The 13713-nt window shown below is 43.1% G+C and overlaps 1 protein-coding gene across 2 annotated transcripts in view; it reads left to right on the top strand.

Moving 5' to 3' along the window:
* LOC104523408 (ubiquitin carboxyl-terminal hydrolase 22) overlaps positions 1-7615 on the top strand; it is a 69047-nt gene extending 61432 nt beyond the window's left edge. For both annotated transcript variants that reach the window (XM_010165969.1, XM_010165968.2), the window contains 4 exons: positions 1109-1200; positions 2705-2767; positions 4666-4815; positions 6680-7615. In XM_010165969.1, coding sequence (XP_010164271.1) covers positions 1109-1200; positions 2705-2767; positions 4666-4815; positions 6680-6722 — 348 coding nt within the window. In that variant the 3' untranslated portion in view covers positions 6723-7615. The remainder of the gene's footprint in view (positions 1-1108; positions 1201-2704; positions 2768-4665; positions 4816-6679) is intronic.
* Positions 7616-13713: the final 6098 nt, after the last annotated feature.

Genomic DNA, 13713 nt, shown 5'->3' with positions numbered 1-13713 from the left:
GCATGACTGACCTGAGGTTTCAGGAGTGCCTGGCTGGCTGCCTGGCTTTTGGGGGAGTTTTTCAGGTGTTGGGCTCTTGTTTTTGTTTTTATTTTTATTTTATTATTGTAGAATAGTTGGCAAGATACACCTGGGTGATTCTACTCTTTGGGCAAGGCAATGTGAATGTGTTCAACCCCTTTCCTACACTCAGTTCAGAATTTGTGTTATCCAGAATGACTGAAGATTTTTTTGAAAATAAAACATTTTTCCTAAGCGATTGTGTTGTCCTGTCCATGTAAAATGCAAATTTCATTTCATGTGTTAAAGCAAAAGGAAACACAGCAAGATAAGAATTATAGATGTCTCAGCTTTTTAGGTCTGGGTCTGTTGCTAGGGAATTGTTATGGCACCACAATTGGAAAATAATTAACTTGAAGTGTAAATAGAACAGAATTTCTGAGAAATGGGGAGAGAAACTGCCTTTAAATAGAAACTCATTCATCTCTTTCTGTTATTTGTTCCTGTTTCCATTTAGTGTTCGGTAGAGAAGATGAGAGGATGGTGGGTATTGTAGGCTTCTTTTGGCAAAGGGACAAGGCTTTTTTGTTACCATATTCCATTTTTGCCTTAATTTGAATTGGTATTCCTGTGTAGGCTTAACTCCTGTCACTTGAGATGGTTGGATGGGTGGATTAAGTGTGTGAATCTGATGGCAAGGTCTAGTTGCCACCAGTTTTGTGTGCTAGTGTAGGCAGCAGCCACATATTTGAATAGCGTATAGTACAAATGAACACTGGTTTGGGTAGAGGCTGTGTGTGCTCTCTATTTAATGTATTTTTTTTTGTTAATATCAGTTGGGAATAAGTTTGTATGTATAATTATTAAGGTAAATAATCTAATTAATACAATATTTTTCCCCACAAATGTGTGTGGGGTAGAAATGCCTTAGCATTTACACGGGGGTTCCCAGCCCAGATAGTTGGTAGAAAAAAAATCTGGGGATGTCCATGGATACTGACTGCTAATATGGTTTCATGTTATTGTTCCTAAGCTTAGGACATGTATAAAAGACAAAAAACTTAGCCTTTCTTTAAAGAAAAAAAAAATTCTTCCCCTTTGTCTCCAGCGGTTTGAACACTCAGCCAAACTGAGGCGAAAGATCACTACGTATGTCTCATTTCCGCTGGAGCTGGACATGACACCATTCATGGCTTCCAGGTGTGTACCAAGTTCAAAATTCCCCAAAGACCTGGACAGAACTGTTTACCAGTTCGTACATGTGCATCATGAAACATGGAACATCCTTGAATCAAGGTTATAGAACAGTATGTATAATGATACTCCTGCTGTAAGCTTCTCTTTGAAATGTGCATCTTTTCTAAACTGATTTAGATAAATTATTGAGTTTTGTGTGAGCCAGAAAAGGCTTTATATTTAAACATTTTTTTAATTATTATTATTATTTTGTGTTATATTTCTGGTTGTATGTTAAATTTATAGACTCAAATCCATTGTGCCTTCAGATCTCTGCTTTGGTCCCATCACCTGAGTGCCCACCCAGCAGTCATCTTGTGTGATTAAGCAGACTAGAGACATCACCTAATGCCTAACCTAGTATTTCTGAAGTTATAAAAATCCTCCCTCTTTATTCCTGCACAGATGCAAATCTGGGGTTTTTTGTTTCGTACCTTCAGCTTCTGTTTAGAGAATGCTGCGAGAAGAAAAAACGTAGTCCAGATTAAAATAGGTATTTCTAATTGGTATTTAAACAGAAACAGTAAGACTTCTCCCACCTCCCAGGTTTGTGAAAGGCATGACAGTTATATAAATATACCTTAATGAAAGGAATTTAATCAGCTCAGTTAACAAGTATTTGTCAGGTATTCCATTCAAATATACAAGAGGCTATTCAGATTTAATTTATATCTGAAGCAATGCAGAAAACCCACAAAACATGGTGTTGCTTAACACAGGGCCTCTATTTGATGCTAAAATCTTACTAGTAATTTCAAGTGTCACATACACCCCACACTCCCCACAGAGAAAAGTAGATGCTTCTGCCAGGAGAGAAAGGAGAGCCCTGAAGCCCTGTTAAATAGTATTATATTAAGAATATATGGTTTATTCCAGTATATTCTGGAGATTTTGAGATTTCCCTGTTCCTCTGTGGTGAATTCTCCCTGGATAGAACAGGCTCTGCTGATGAAAGGTATCAAGCATAATGGAACATAGATGGGATAATCAGCAGGCATAGCTCAGTAACCTGAATTTCATTGGCTATGAAATCAACAGCCTAATCCTATTGCTGCTATCAAAACACAAAAATAATTTACAAGTCAGAGCCAGGGTGATTGATCCATCACAGGATAAAGGATTGATTTAATTAGATATTTTTCCAGGTTTCAAATACAAATCTTTTCTTAACCTGTTTTTAAGCTTTCTAGATAGGACATTTGATGTAAACAGATCTGTATTTTCAGCACTGAATCTTTGACCAGGAGGAGAAATGATGGTTTTTTATGTAGCATTGCTGTGAGAACAAATAAAGCATCTTTAGCATCCTAATCAGCAGCCCTTCTCTGCTGCTAAGCAGCATCATGCTTTTGAATAAGGGCCTGGATTTGGCAAATGGGCTGTGTCATGTAAAAAAAACCTATTTCCTCAGTTTGGGAAGCCACTGCTTTTAAGTGACTGGATTTTTGTGTGTGTGTGTGTGTTACAGTAAAGAGAGCAGAATGAACGGGCAGTACCAGCAGCCGACGGATAGTCTAAACAATGATAATAAGTAAGTGGTACATTCCATGACTCCTATTGTGAAAGGTAGTTTGGCTTCTAGAAGGAGATATACAGTCTGATGTATATCCTGCAGTGCAAAGTGCATTACCGTATTTGACAGCACAGTAAGTCTAAACTGTTGCAAAAATAAAGCTTCATTCACTACAATTGCCTCCCTTTTCATGGTTTTGTGGCAGCTGACTTCCAGATCTGAAGGTGATAACTCCAGCAATTGGGCTATGGCCAAAATTAAAAGCTATGGGTATAGTAATAAAAGGGAAGGGTGTTTTCTTTAATTAATCCTATTCCTGTTGCAATAACAAAGGGATTTCCAGAGGACCGAAAGAAAGTTTATAGAACGCTGACACTCAAAGTCCCAAGCAGATGACTCCAGTAATTCTGGGGTCTCTTGGTCAGATATTTTGATTCCAGGCAGAATAAATGACAGGCTGATATGGGACTTGCTCAAGAATGTAGAGGGAGTGTAATTGAAACCAATATCCACAGCTTTATGGCAATAGAGATGGTCACACAAGCCTTATTTTTTTTTTTTTTTAAATAAGGTTATAAGTTTGGTCATGTGCTGATGTTGTATATTTAAATTCTTCAAGGCACTTCATTTGGCACTAGAAGTTGTCATTAAGAAACTGGAATCACACAATAGATAGACTTAAAAACTAGCTAACCAGGTCCTAGTACAGCTGTCATACAAGCAGACACCAGGCAGGTGTTAATGTGGGGTCCTATAGCGATTGATTCATGAGATGTGTGGTGTTTAACAGTGTTAGGAAGGATCTGAAAGAAAACACAACCGGTCATTCTTGAGATTTGCACATGACTTAAGTTGGAGAAGTTATTAACAATGAAGAGGATTAGGTAATGAGAGTGGAGGCATCTGGGCTGCTTAGTCAGATGGGTGCCAGTAAACAGCTGGGGCACTGAAGAGTGGTGTCCATCCCAGTTGGACTAAAGGACTCCACTAGGAAGAGGGTGACTCTATAAATCAGTGGCTCTGTCGACAGTCAGCTGAACAGGTGCCTTGTTGTGGCACCACTGTGTCAAAAGAGCTCTGTGAATTTTGAACGTCAGTAGGACAATATCAAGTGAGATTAGAGAGATTATTTTACCTTTCTGCATCTGGGTGTGTCTCCCAGTTTGAGGACAGCATTTTAAGAAAGAGTTAGTGGAGAACATTTGAAAAAGAGCTGCAAGTGTATAAAGACTGGAAACAAGATCTTACCTTAGAACAAAAGAGCCAAGAACTTCAGTCTTTTCCTTTTTAAGAAAAGAAAAGGATAAAAAGTTAAGAGCAACTCGATTAGTCTGTCAGTGTCTTTCTTTAGAGCAGAGATGTGTCTGCTAGTTTTCAGGCTAACAGGCAAACGTGCAGCAGCATCTGAAAGCAGGAAGTTGAAGTCTGTGTATATTCAGTATTTGAAAATAGATGCAGACTTTCCAGATTAAGGGCAATTAATCAGTACAGCCATTTATGACTAGAAATATTTAGGATTATCTCCTTCCCCATCCCCCAAATGCATTTTTCTGGTTCACTGGAGTAACTAATTCAGGGAGATAGAAGGTCAGACTAGATAATCAATGGTCCTCTTCAGGAGTGCATCAATACTGATCTATTTTAGAAGAAAAATGTTTGGAAGCCAGTATTGGTAAAGCTGACAGCTGTCATCAGGCTGGAGTGTTGCAGTAATAGCAAGACAGAAAATGAAAAATGTGGTTCTTTTCCCTGAGCAAGGATACCCTCTCCCCAGTTAACGTTAAGAGCTGGTGTTTTATTGATGGATCTGATCCATCACTGTTTCTATACGTGTTTATGAGCACAGGCTTCTGCCTGAAATGTCAGTTGCTTTTCCCTTTTTGATCCACTTACTCATTAACTCTTTTCTGTGCCAGGTATTCCTTGTTTGCAGTAGTTAATCACCAGGGAACCTTGGAGAGCGGGCACTATACCAGCTTCATTCGGCAGCACAAGGACCAGTGGTTCAAGTGTGATGATGCCATTATCACCAAGGCTAGCATTAAGGATGTGCTAGACAGTGAAGGGTAAGTTGTGAGCTGGAAAGGAGATAGGAAGGGAAACTTTGACCTTTGTTGGGTTTTCCTTACTTTCAGTTGAAAGACCCCTTCATCATAGAGAAGACTTAATTTCTCTGTTGGAATATCTAATGTCTCTCTCCGTGTATGTATCGGCGCTTCAGAATGTTGCTTTATAATCCTGTATTTGTTGAAGGAGGAAGGAGGGAAGGACAAGGGACATCAGCTGACTGTGCAGTGTCTATAACAGGTGCTCATGTCCATGTCCTTGCTTGCAATGGAAGGGACTCTGAAAACCAAAGTGCTATGATCATCCAGTGTAGCAGCAGTTCCAAGTGTTTACACCTCATGGCACAATCCTTTGTCTGCAGAACCTTTGGATTACTGTGAGTGTAAAAGATTTGAAGAAAAGCCATTAATAAAATATTGTGAACCAGAGTGACAAGGCTTTTTGGGAGGCTGGTACAGAACTTGAGCTGTTTCTTAGCTCATGGCTTTCATTGAATTTCAGATTGACATTTTGGTTTTGGATATTTGCATTAGGTGAGTATCAGGAGTGCAGAGCAGTAGTTTGCAAGGGAAGCATCTTGGTGTTCCTCATTTGAGGGAAGCACTGGGGACTGGTATATGTTTCAAGAATAAAATAACTTAAAATCTGAAGTCTTAATTTTGCATTTTCAACTATGGACTTGGTGCTGGAAAGATAAGCCTGTATTGTTCTTGTTTTAATTATTCCTCACATTTCCGTGGATTGCCGCAGGCACAGTTGTCCACTTTGTAATTTATTTTTTTTAACAGATTTTCCCATTTTTTGAAATTCAACCAGGAAGTAAAAAAATCTATCCTGTAATATCTGAATTTTAGTGTTAAATGATTTGACAAGGAAGCTTCTGCTCTGAGATCAGCAGGGCAATGAGTTTGTTTTTCTTAAATAACAAGTGACTCGCTCTGCTCCTCAGAGGGGATGAGTCTGTGGAAGAAACTGCCGTAGGTGAGGAGGAAAGGGCTTGCAATGCAACTGCTGCCCATCCATCTCATGAAAGGCTTGTTTGAGCTCTGATCCATTTTCCCTGGTTCAGATAAAGGCTGACACTAAGTAGATCTACATTGTATAAGGGAAACTCCATAGGGTGTGAGATGGAACGATAATAATTGAAAAGTCTCAAAAGTGCTTTGAAGCATTTCCAGGGAGTCAGGCAGTGACACCCTCGTTGTGTGGGGTGTAAAGGGTATGTAGAGATGAGTCCACTTCCCTCTGACATGTAACTGCTTGAGGGCTGGGCTCTGTTATGTAGCAGTACACCTAAAATAATTAAGGACAGGAAGAATTTAATCTTACTAAAACACCAGATTCGAGTACAGATTGAGACATTAGATATTTGAGTTGGATTTGATTGGGACACATGAGTTTTCACCCACGTGCCTGGTTCTTCATTTTCCTTCTGTAACAGTAAATGGCAGACAGTTTGCAATAATCCTGAGTGTCTGGTGCTTTGGTAATGTGACTCTAAAGCAACAGTTCCATCTTAAAGCACCTCTGTTGTATCTTATGTCATGATAGTGGTGATCTGGGCACCAACACGATCCAATCTTCCAGACCTTTCAGGTTTTAAGTAGATTGTACAACAAGAAGGTTTGACTATTTGATGTACAACTGTTCAGTTTCCTGGGGTGCTGGTAAAATTATTTCAGTTGACTTCCCTCCTTCTCATCCCTGGTTACTATAGGGACCTGGCATGTCCCTGGAATCGCTTGAAATTGAAAAGGAAAAACAAAATTAATAGTCCTCATTTTTTATGATTGCATAAATGGAAATGCTCATCTGCTCCGATGCACAGCAGAAAGCTGAAACTCTACCTCTGCTTTCTTGCAGATATTTGCTGTTCTATCACAAACAATTCCTGGAGTATGAATAGCCTTATCCAGCAGCTTGTCAGATATAAACAAGGAAGAAAATAAGCAAGCCTTCTGAATCGACACACAAACCTACCTGAAATGAAAAGACCCATTAAAAAAAAACAACTAGCACTGAGCTGTAACAGGACCTACTTGACACTGACTCAAAGCCTTGGCGGAGTAGGAAATGAACAATGTCCACCGTGTATGCAGTCCTGCAAGGACAGAAAGGGGGGAAAAAAATTAAAAAATAAAAGAGGCTACAGTCAAGTCACTTAACAGAGGAAATATAAAATGAAAGGAATGCTCTGGGTGGGGGAAATGGGAGCAGAGAAGTCCGGGCACTGGTACATCTCCTATGTTCCTCCAAAATGTGTGTGGGAAGGCAAAGGGTTCTACCCTCATCTCCATAAAGCATCTTCTCCATTTGGTGCTTCAGCTCCAATGACCAATCATATAACAGTTAAAATTAAAAATCCAAGCCCATTTTTTTATGCATATGGATCTGAAAGCAGTAGAGTGGAGGAGGAGGGGATGACACAACTAAAGGACTTTGCAAGTATCTTTTTATTTGTGAATTTTAGTTATTAAATAAATACAGTATGAAACTATTAGGCTCTTTTTTTTCCAACAACCCGTAAAAGAAATCCTGGATTGTGGAACTGAAGCTCCAGTACTCAGACAGGTTTTCAAGCATGCCTGTTTGCACAGGTAATGTTTAATGCCATCGGACTGCTCATCGAAAGCATCAGCACAGATTCTTTTCTGTTTGAGCCCTTTTTTGTTTTGTTTTCTATAAATAACTATTTTCTTAATTTTTTTTCTCCTTTTATTCCCTTTTTTTTTTTCCACGAGAATGAAATTCATAAATGCAACCATCAGTAAAAATGAATGAATTGGTGTGTTTATACTGTAAGAGTGGTCTTGCTTCTTTTTTTTTAAAAAAAAAATCTTGTGAATAAGCTTGAATTTCTTAAAATGGCTCGTTTTGTTGTTGCTGGTTTTGTTTTGTTGGTTGGTTGTTGTTGGTTTGTTTCGGTTTTGTTTTTTTCCTGCTGCCTTCCAAAGGCATATTTATAACACTTGAAAGGTTTTTCAGTATTGAAGAATGTCCCCATCTGCTCGGAAGGGTTTGTGCTGGGGGCAGCATTGAGCGCTGGAGCTGCTGCTGTTGAGCACTTCTGCAGTGCTCTGGGTTTTGAGTAAACACCACATTTTCCTGGGATGCAGCTAGGCTGGTATTGGTTCCTTCTCTCCTCCCACATGTATTAACTCCTCACGTACTCTTCTCCTTGCAGAGTCACAACCTCCACCTTGGTGTCCTTAGCTGGCAGCTCTTGCTTTTTTTTTTTATCTTGCTTTGTCACAAACGCCGCTTTTCCTCCTCTCCCTCCATCACTGTGTTTTAAAAGCAGCTTGTTGAGGTACCAGCTCACGGGCTGCAGTTTGTTCTCGGGAGGTTGGGCTGTGGATTGAACCACAGCCTGGGAAAGAAACTGTTCAGAATATAGAGCTTAAAGGAGCCAGAAGAGCTTTGTTCTCCCTTCCTGATGGAACCTGTAGGGAGCTGTGTGTAAGAGTTGGGTGCTGTATAAATTGGTTCAGCTCAGCAGACGTATCCAAACAGTCGTTCATCGACTTGACAGTGTGGTGAAAAACATGGATGGGTTTAACCTTTTAGATTCCATGCTCTAGAAATGAGTTACAGGTGTCTGCAGAGGTAGAAAGGGGTCTGATAAACAGGGAGAAATAGGAGGAAAATAAGGGAAGCGAGTTGGTTTGGTTTTTAAATGAGCATCTTACAAGAGCAGCCGAACAAAAGGACGGTGGAGTTGCATTTGATTTGTGCACAAATTGGAAGAGTACAAGGCGGTTTTGTACATCACGAGATTTCTGCGACAGCTTGCAGCAGGGAAGGAAGAAGGGACAACTCATTGAAGCATCTTGGATACCAAATCAGACACAGAAGATGCTCCGTAGGGAGCGGGAGTTCCCTCCGCAGCCTGATTCCCGCGGAAGCCACAGCCTGCTCTGGTTTTGTCACCTGCCTTTCCTTGTCGTCGCACTGGAGACAATTTTCAGTTGCAATCGAGTGCTGCAGGATTTAACCCGAGCGTTCTTGTCACGAATGAAAAATTGCTGGAGAAATGCAGATGGAGGGTGCAGCCGCGGGAAGGGGACCCCTCCCTCCCTGAGTCGAGCTGGGTGTCGTGCAGACGCTTGACGACGCTTTCTGCTGCCTTTTAATAATGCAGCAAGCTTGCGGCGGGGACAAGGACCAGCCTGGCCTTATTGCCAGCTGCTGTCCCCAGCGTGTCCTGGCGCTGGAGGAGGAGTGCCACCGCGCGGCAGCCGCCGTCGCTTTGTGGTGCCGATATCGGAGCCTTGGGCTGTGGTTTTTGATGCTGAAACTGAACAAATACATTCTGTTTTCCACTAGCACACGCTTGGCCACCGGAGCTAATGCAATCTGTTTTGTTAATCCTTTAGAAACTGATTGTTTAGGGATGAGCCCAGCCATATAAATCAGATTTTATTTTATTTTCTTATTTTATTTTCTTATTTTATTTTCTTATTTTATTTTCTTATTTTATTTTCTTATTTTATTTTCTTATTTTATTTTCTTATTTTATTTTCTTATTTTATTTTCTTATTTTATTTTCTTATTTTATTTTCTTATTTTATTTTCTTATTTTATTTTCTTATTTTATTTTCTTATTTTATTTTCTTATTTTATTTTCTTATTTTATTTTCTTATTTTATTTTCTTATTTTATTTTCTTATTTTATTTTCTTATTTTATTTTCTTATTTTATTTTCTTATTTTATTTTCTTATTTTATTTTCTTATTTTATTTTCTTATTTTATTTTCTTATTTTATTTTCTTATTTTATTTTCTTATTTTATTTTATTATTTTTATTACTTTATTTTTTCCCCACCCTGTAGGGCTGCTGAGGAAGGCTGTGCTCTGTACAACTCCATCGCCACAGATGGTTTTCAGGGGGAGATTTCAATCCTCTGTTTCTGGTTTCAAAAGCAGAATTCCTGGTGTATTAAAAGCTCCTTTTCTTTTCTTCCCTCCACCATCCCACCCCCTGTGTCTCTCCCTGAATTTATACCAGGCAGGTTTTTATTTCCAGTAACAGTAAATGGGTGCAGCTTGCTAAAGGAGGAGAGAGCATTTTCCTTCTTCATTTAAAAGCAGAACCCTCCTCTTACCCTTCATCTCCTCGGAAGCAGCTGGCAGCTCACACAGCGACTGTTCCCTGCAGGGTTCTCTGAGCAGAACTTCCAACATCACCTTTAGGAAAACGCCGACCACAAAACCCTTCGCTGTGCGGCCGGACGCTCGCGATGGGCTGAGGACGTTCTCCCTCCCCAACGTGAAGGCTGCTGCTTCCTGAGGGACGACCGCGCTGCTTCGCCTGCTGCCCCCCTTCATTTCAAGGAGCAGTTTTGGGGCTGATGTGTTTATTTTGAGGTACGGTTTTCTCTCAGCACAGCTTGGGCTGTTGTGAGGAAGCATCTGTAGAAATCACTGAAATCAAAGGCTGGTGGTGATGGAGGCTGAGGTTGCAGTGTATGTTCTGTTCTCTACCAGCAACAGCCACGGCTCTACATGGGGCACAAAAACAGCCAGAAATTGGCTTTCAGTGTGATATTTTCTTGTCCCTCAGCTGCTTGACTAGAGAGAAACTTCTATTTGATGCTGGTGCCTAATGGAAACCTGAGCAAAAGCAGAAATGTGAGAATTGATTAAACCTCCAGGTAGATGCTCTTGCTCAGAATCAGGACCCTTAATTCCACACGGTTTAATTTTTCCCAGCTGTAGCTGCCTGTGTCCCACACTTGGTGTCCCTCAGATACTCAGAGTGATGTCTCCAAGTGTGCACCCTCAGCGCTGGCAAAAGTGATACCACAAATCCATTGATTCCTCTTGGTTCTCCAGCTCCTGAGGCTCTAGGATCCTGTGTGTTAATCTCACTGATGATTTGTTCATGTTGCTCCATGTCACCTTTTTTTTTTTATAACCTGATAACAGTAGTTCTGTTCCCTGAAGGAGGAGCAGGGATGTCTGTGAGGGTGAGGAATGCTCTGCTTGTGCCTATCGATGCTGGAGGGAACGACTTGCCTTCTGATGAACGTTTTCCCTGGTTTCTGGGACACAAACGACACTGGCTGCTGCAGAGTGGTCCTGCTTCCTGCACCTTCTGCGGCGAGTGCTGGAGGATCCAGAGAAGCCCTGGGCAGTGATGGGAGGGACAGCCCCAGCCCAATGCAGGCTCTGCCTCGTGTGACAAGGGAAGTGGCCTCCTGGGCCACTTGCCAGCGCCACAAAGGCCAAGCTCTCGCACTAGCTGGTGTAAACGCTTTCCCAGAAGCTTTCTTGTTTGAATAATTGATGCTGCTCAATCCTCAAGAGCCGCCCTAATTGTAACAACTCCCGGCACGTGCTCAGTTATTTCTCTCCTGTTTTTTAATTAAGGTTCAGAATCTCTTTGCACAAGTAGCGTGGCCGGGGGTTCCCGTGGGTGACAAGCGCTTGTCCCTGGAGGTGACGCTTGACCATCTGCAGGGCACTGGAGCCGGACAAAGCCAAGTGTCCCCAGCGCTGCTCTGTGCTGGGCAGGGGCAGGGTGACAAGGCACCGTGTCTGCTTTGCAGGATTTTCCTTCTCCTGGAGCTCCTGTCCTTGCTGGGAAGCGTTTGGGCAGAGGGGGACATGGGGCTGGGGGCTTTCCCAGCCCTGGAGCTGGCAGGGGACGTGCTGGTGCTGCCCTGGGGTAAGTGCCAAACCCCTGCACCCCACAGAGGCTGTGGGGAGGGGAGACCAAGAGGAGGAGGAGAGGCCAGAGCTGAGGAGGTTGGGCAGGAGTGGGAGGCCCAGTGAGGGTGGAGGATGCAATGCTGTAGGAGGCCATAGAGCAGCAATGGAGGATGAGGAGGGACCAAGAGACTTTGGAGGGCAACAGGCTGAGGGAGGCAGAAGAGGAGTGTGAGGATGAGCAGGAGCAGAGGCTGAGCCAGGATGGGAGGCTGAGGAAGAACTGGGGCTAAGCAGGGTTGGGAGGCTAAGAGGAGGTGGGAGGCCAAGGAAGGGTTAAGCCTGAACAGGGGTAGGAGGATGAAAGAGGATGAGAGGCTGAGGAAGGGTTGAGGCCAAGTAGGGGAAGGAGACCAAGAGGAGATGGGAGGCCAAGGAAGAGTTCAGACTGAGCAGGGGTGGGAGGCTGAGGAAGAGTTGAGGCTGAGCATATATGTAGGCCAAGGTGGCATCTGAGGCTGAAAAACTTTTGGAGGTTTAGGGGAGTGGAGATGCTAAGGATGCCGTGGTGTTTGGGGCCATGGTGTTGGTGTCTGTGGGAGCTGAGGCCATGGGACAGGAGAAAATTGGAGCAGCTTCCACAGGAGGGAAACAACAGGAGCTGAGACCGTGGAAGATGATGTTCTGGAGTTGGAGGCCCCGGGGTGATGGCTGTGATAGAGATGCTGAGAGGGAGGAGGAGGCCAAGAGAGGCTTCATATTGAGAGAGTGGGAGGTAGAGGAGGGATGGAGAATGAGAGTGCAGGAGGCCAAGGGAGAGTTGGAGGCCCATGGACTGAGGGTGGGAGGCAACGAGTGTGAGAGGCTCAGCCGGCGGCGGTGACACTGTCACTGTACCCTGCCAGCAGCTTGCTCGTGGCCGGGGTGTGTGTCGTGTTCTCCATGCACATGTGTGAGCCCTTGCTCTCCCCATTGCACCGTGGGGTGGTGACCCCAGGGCTCACCCATTGTGTTGAGGAAACCCACTTGTGAAAAATGAGACTTCAGTTTTGAAAAGGTTTGTGTTCTGCTCTCGGATGTGAATGCTGCGTGATCTAAAACTCGCCCCTCGTGCTCCTGCGGGATAAGGACTTTGCTAGTGGAGGACAGGGATGAAAATACACAGGGATAACCAGATGGAGAACTGTCAGGTGGGTTCCTGGAGGGATTCAAAGCAGCAAAACCTTCCCTCAGGTCCCAGCTGTTGGGCCAACACATGGGCTCTTCATCCTCACCTGAAACCCCTTCTTGCACTTTCTGGTTCTAATGGGTTTCATGTGGTGCTAACACCTTTCTACTTTGTGACTGGACATCACTCATGGCACTGGCTTTGTCATGGCCACCCCTCAGGTGGTGCCTTCTTTAGTGATAAGAAAACACTGACATTTAAAGAAATACATAACACGGAGGGTACAGACTGTTCTAACTATCTGCTCGTGCTTTCTCCAGCTGTTTACTTTCCAACACCGACTTGTGCGTAAATACTGATGCATATTTATTCTTCCAAGTTTGAAGCTCTAGTTTGAGATAGTGGAGGGGATGAGCTCCTGCCAGGAGCGATTTCTCACCAAGCAAAAAAAATCCTATACTGGCCTTTAGTGAAAATGAGAACTTCAAATTACGTATCAAACCCCACATTTTTTCCACAGTAGCTTCAAAAGCCAGGTCAGATACAATTCTTCCCTCGAAGCAGCTCTATCTCCAGTTCATTCATCGCTTTTACCAGCTATTTGGAGTTACCCAGACCAGACGTACATAAATCCAACCTTTTAGAAAGTTCTCAGGGTTGGATGAATTTTCACATTTAAACCCAACTACCCTGGGGATTTTGGTGCCTGTCCCAGCTCCTCCCGTGCAGTGTTGTGTCCTGTCACAAGGCAAAGCCTCACCATCACCCATGACCTGTCCTCCCCTCCTGAGCAGTGTTGAAAGCTGGCAGTGGAACTTTCCACCTCGTGTCTTACCAAATATTCTGCCCTGTAAAGAAACTTGTTAAAGCCAGAAAACGTGTCACTCTTGAGAGCACGGCAGTGGCATTCAGTGGATATTAGAACTTCCATGAGTCAATTCTTGGGTCTGAGTCCATGTTTGAGATCCTTACAGCTCTGCATGGGAACCGCTTGTGTTACAGGGTAAGAGTTTTCAAGCAGGGAAAGGTGTGTTCTCCATGGGGACCAGTGGACACCACAGCCTGATCCTGGCTCTGC

The sequence above is a fragment of the Antrostomus carolinensis genome, unplaced genomic scaffold (genome assembly GCF_000700745.2).
Source record: "Antrostomus carolinensis isolate BGI_N321 unplaced genomic scaffold, ASM70074v2 scaffold19744, whole genome shotgun sequence".
Taxonomy (NCBI): Eukaryota; Metazoa; Chordata; class Aves; order Caprimulgiformes; family Caprimulgidae; genus Antrostomus; species Antrostomus carolinensis.
Note: the sequence above shows the minus strand (reverse complement) of the source record. Positions and strands in the feature narration are given on the sequence as shown.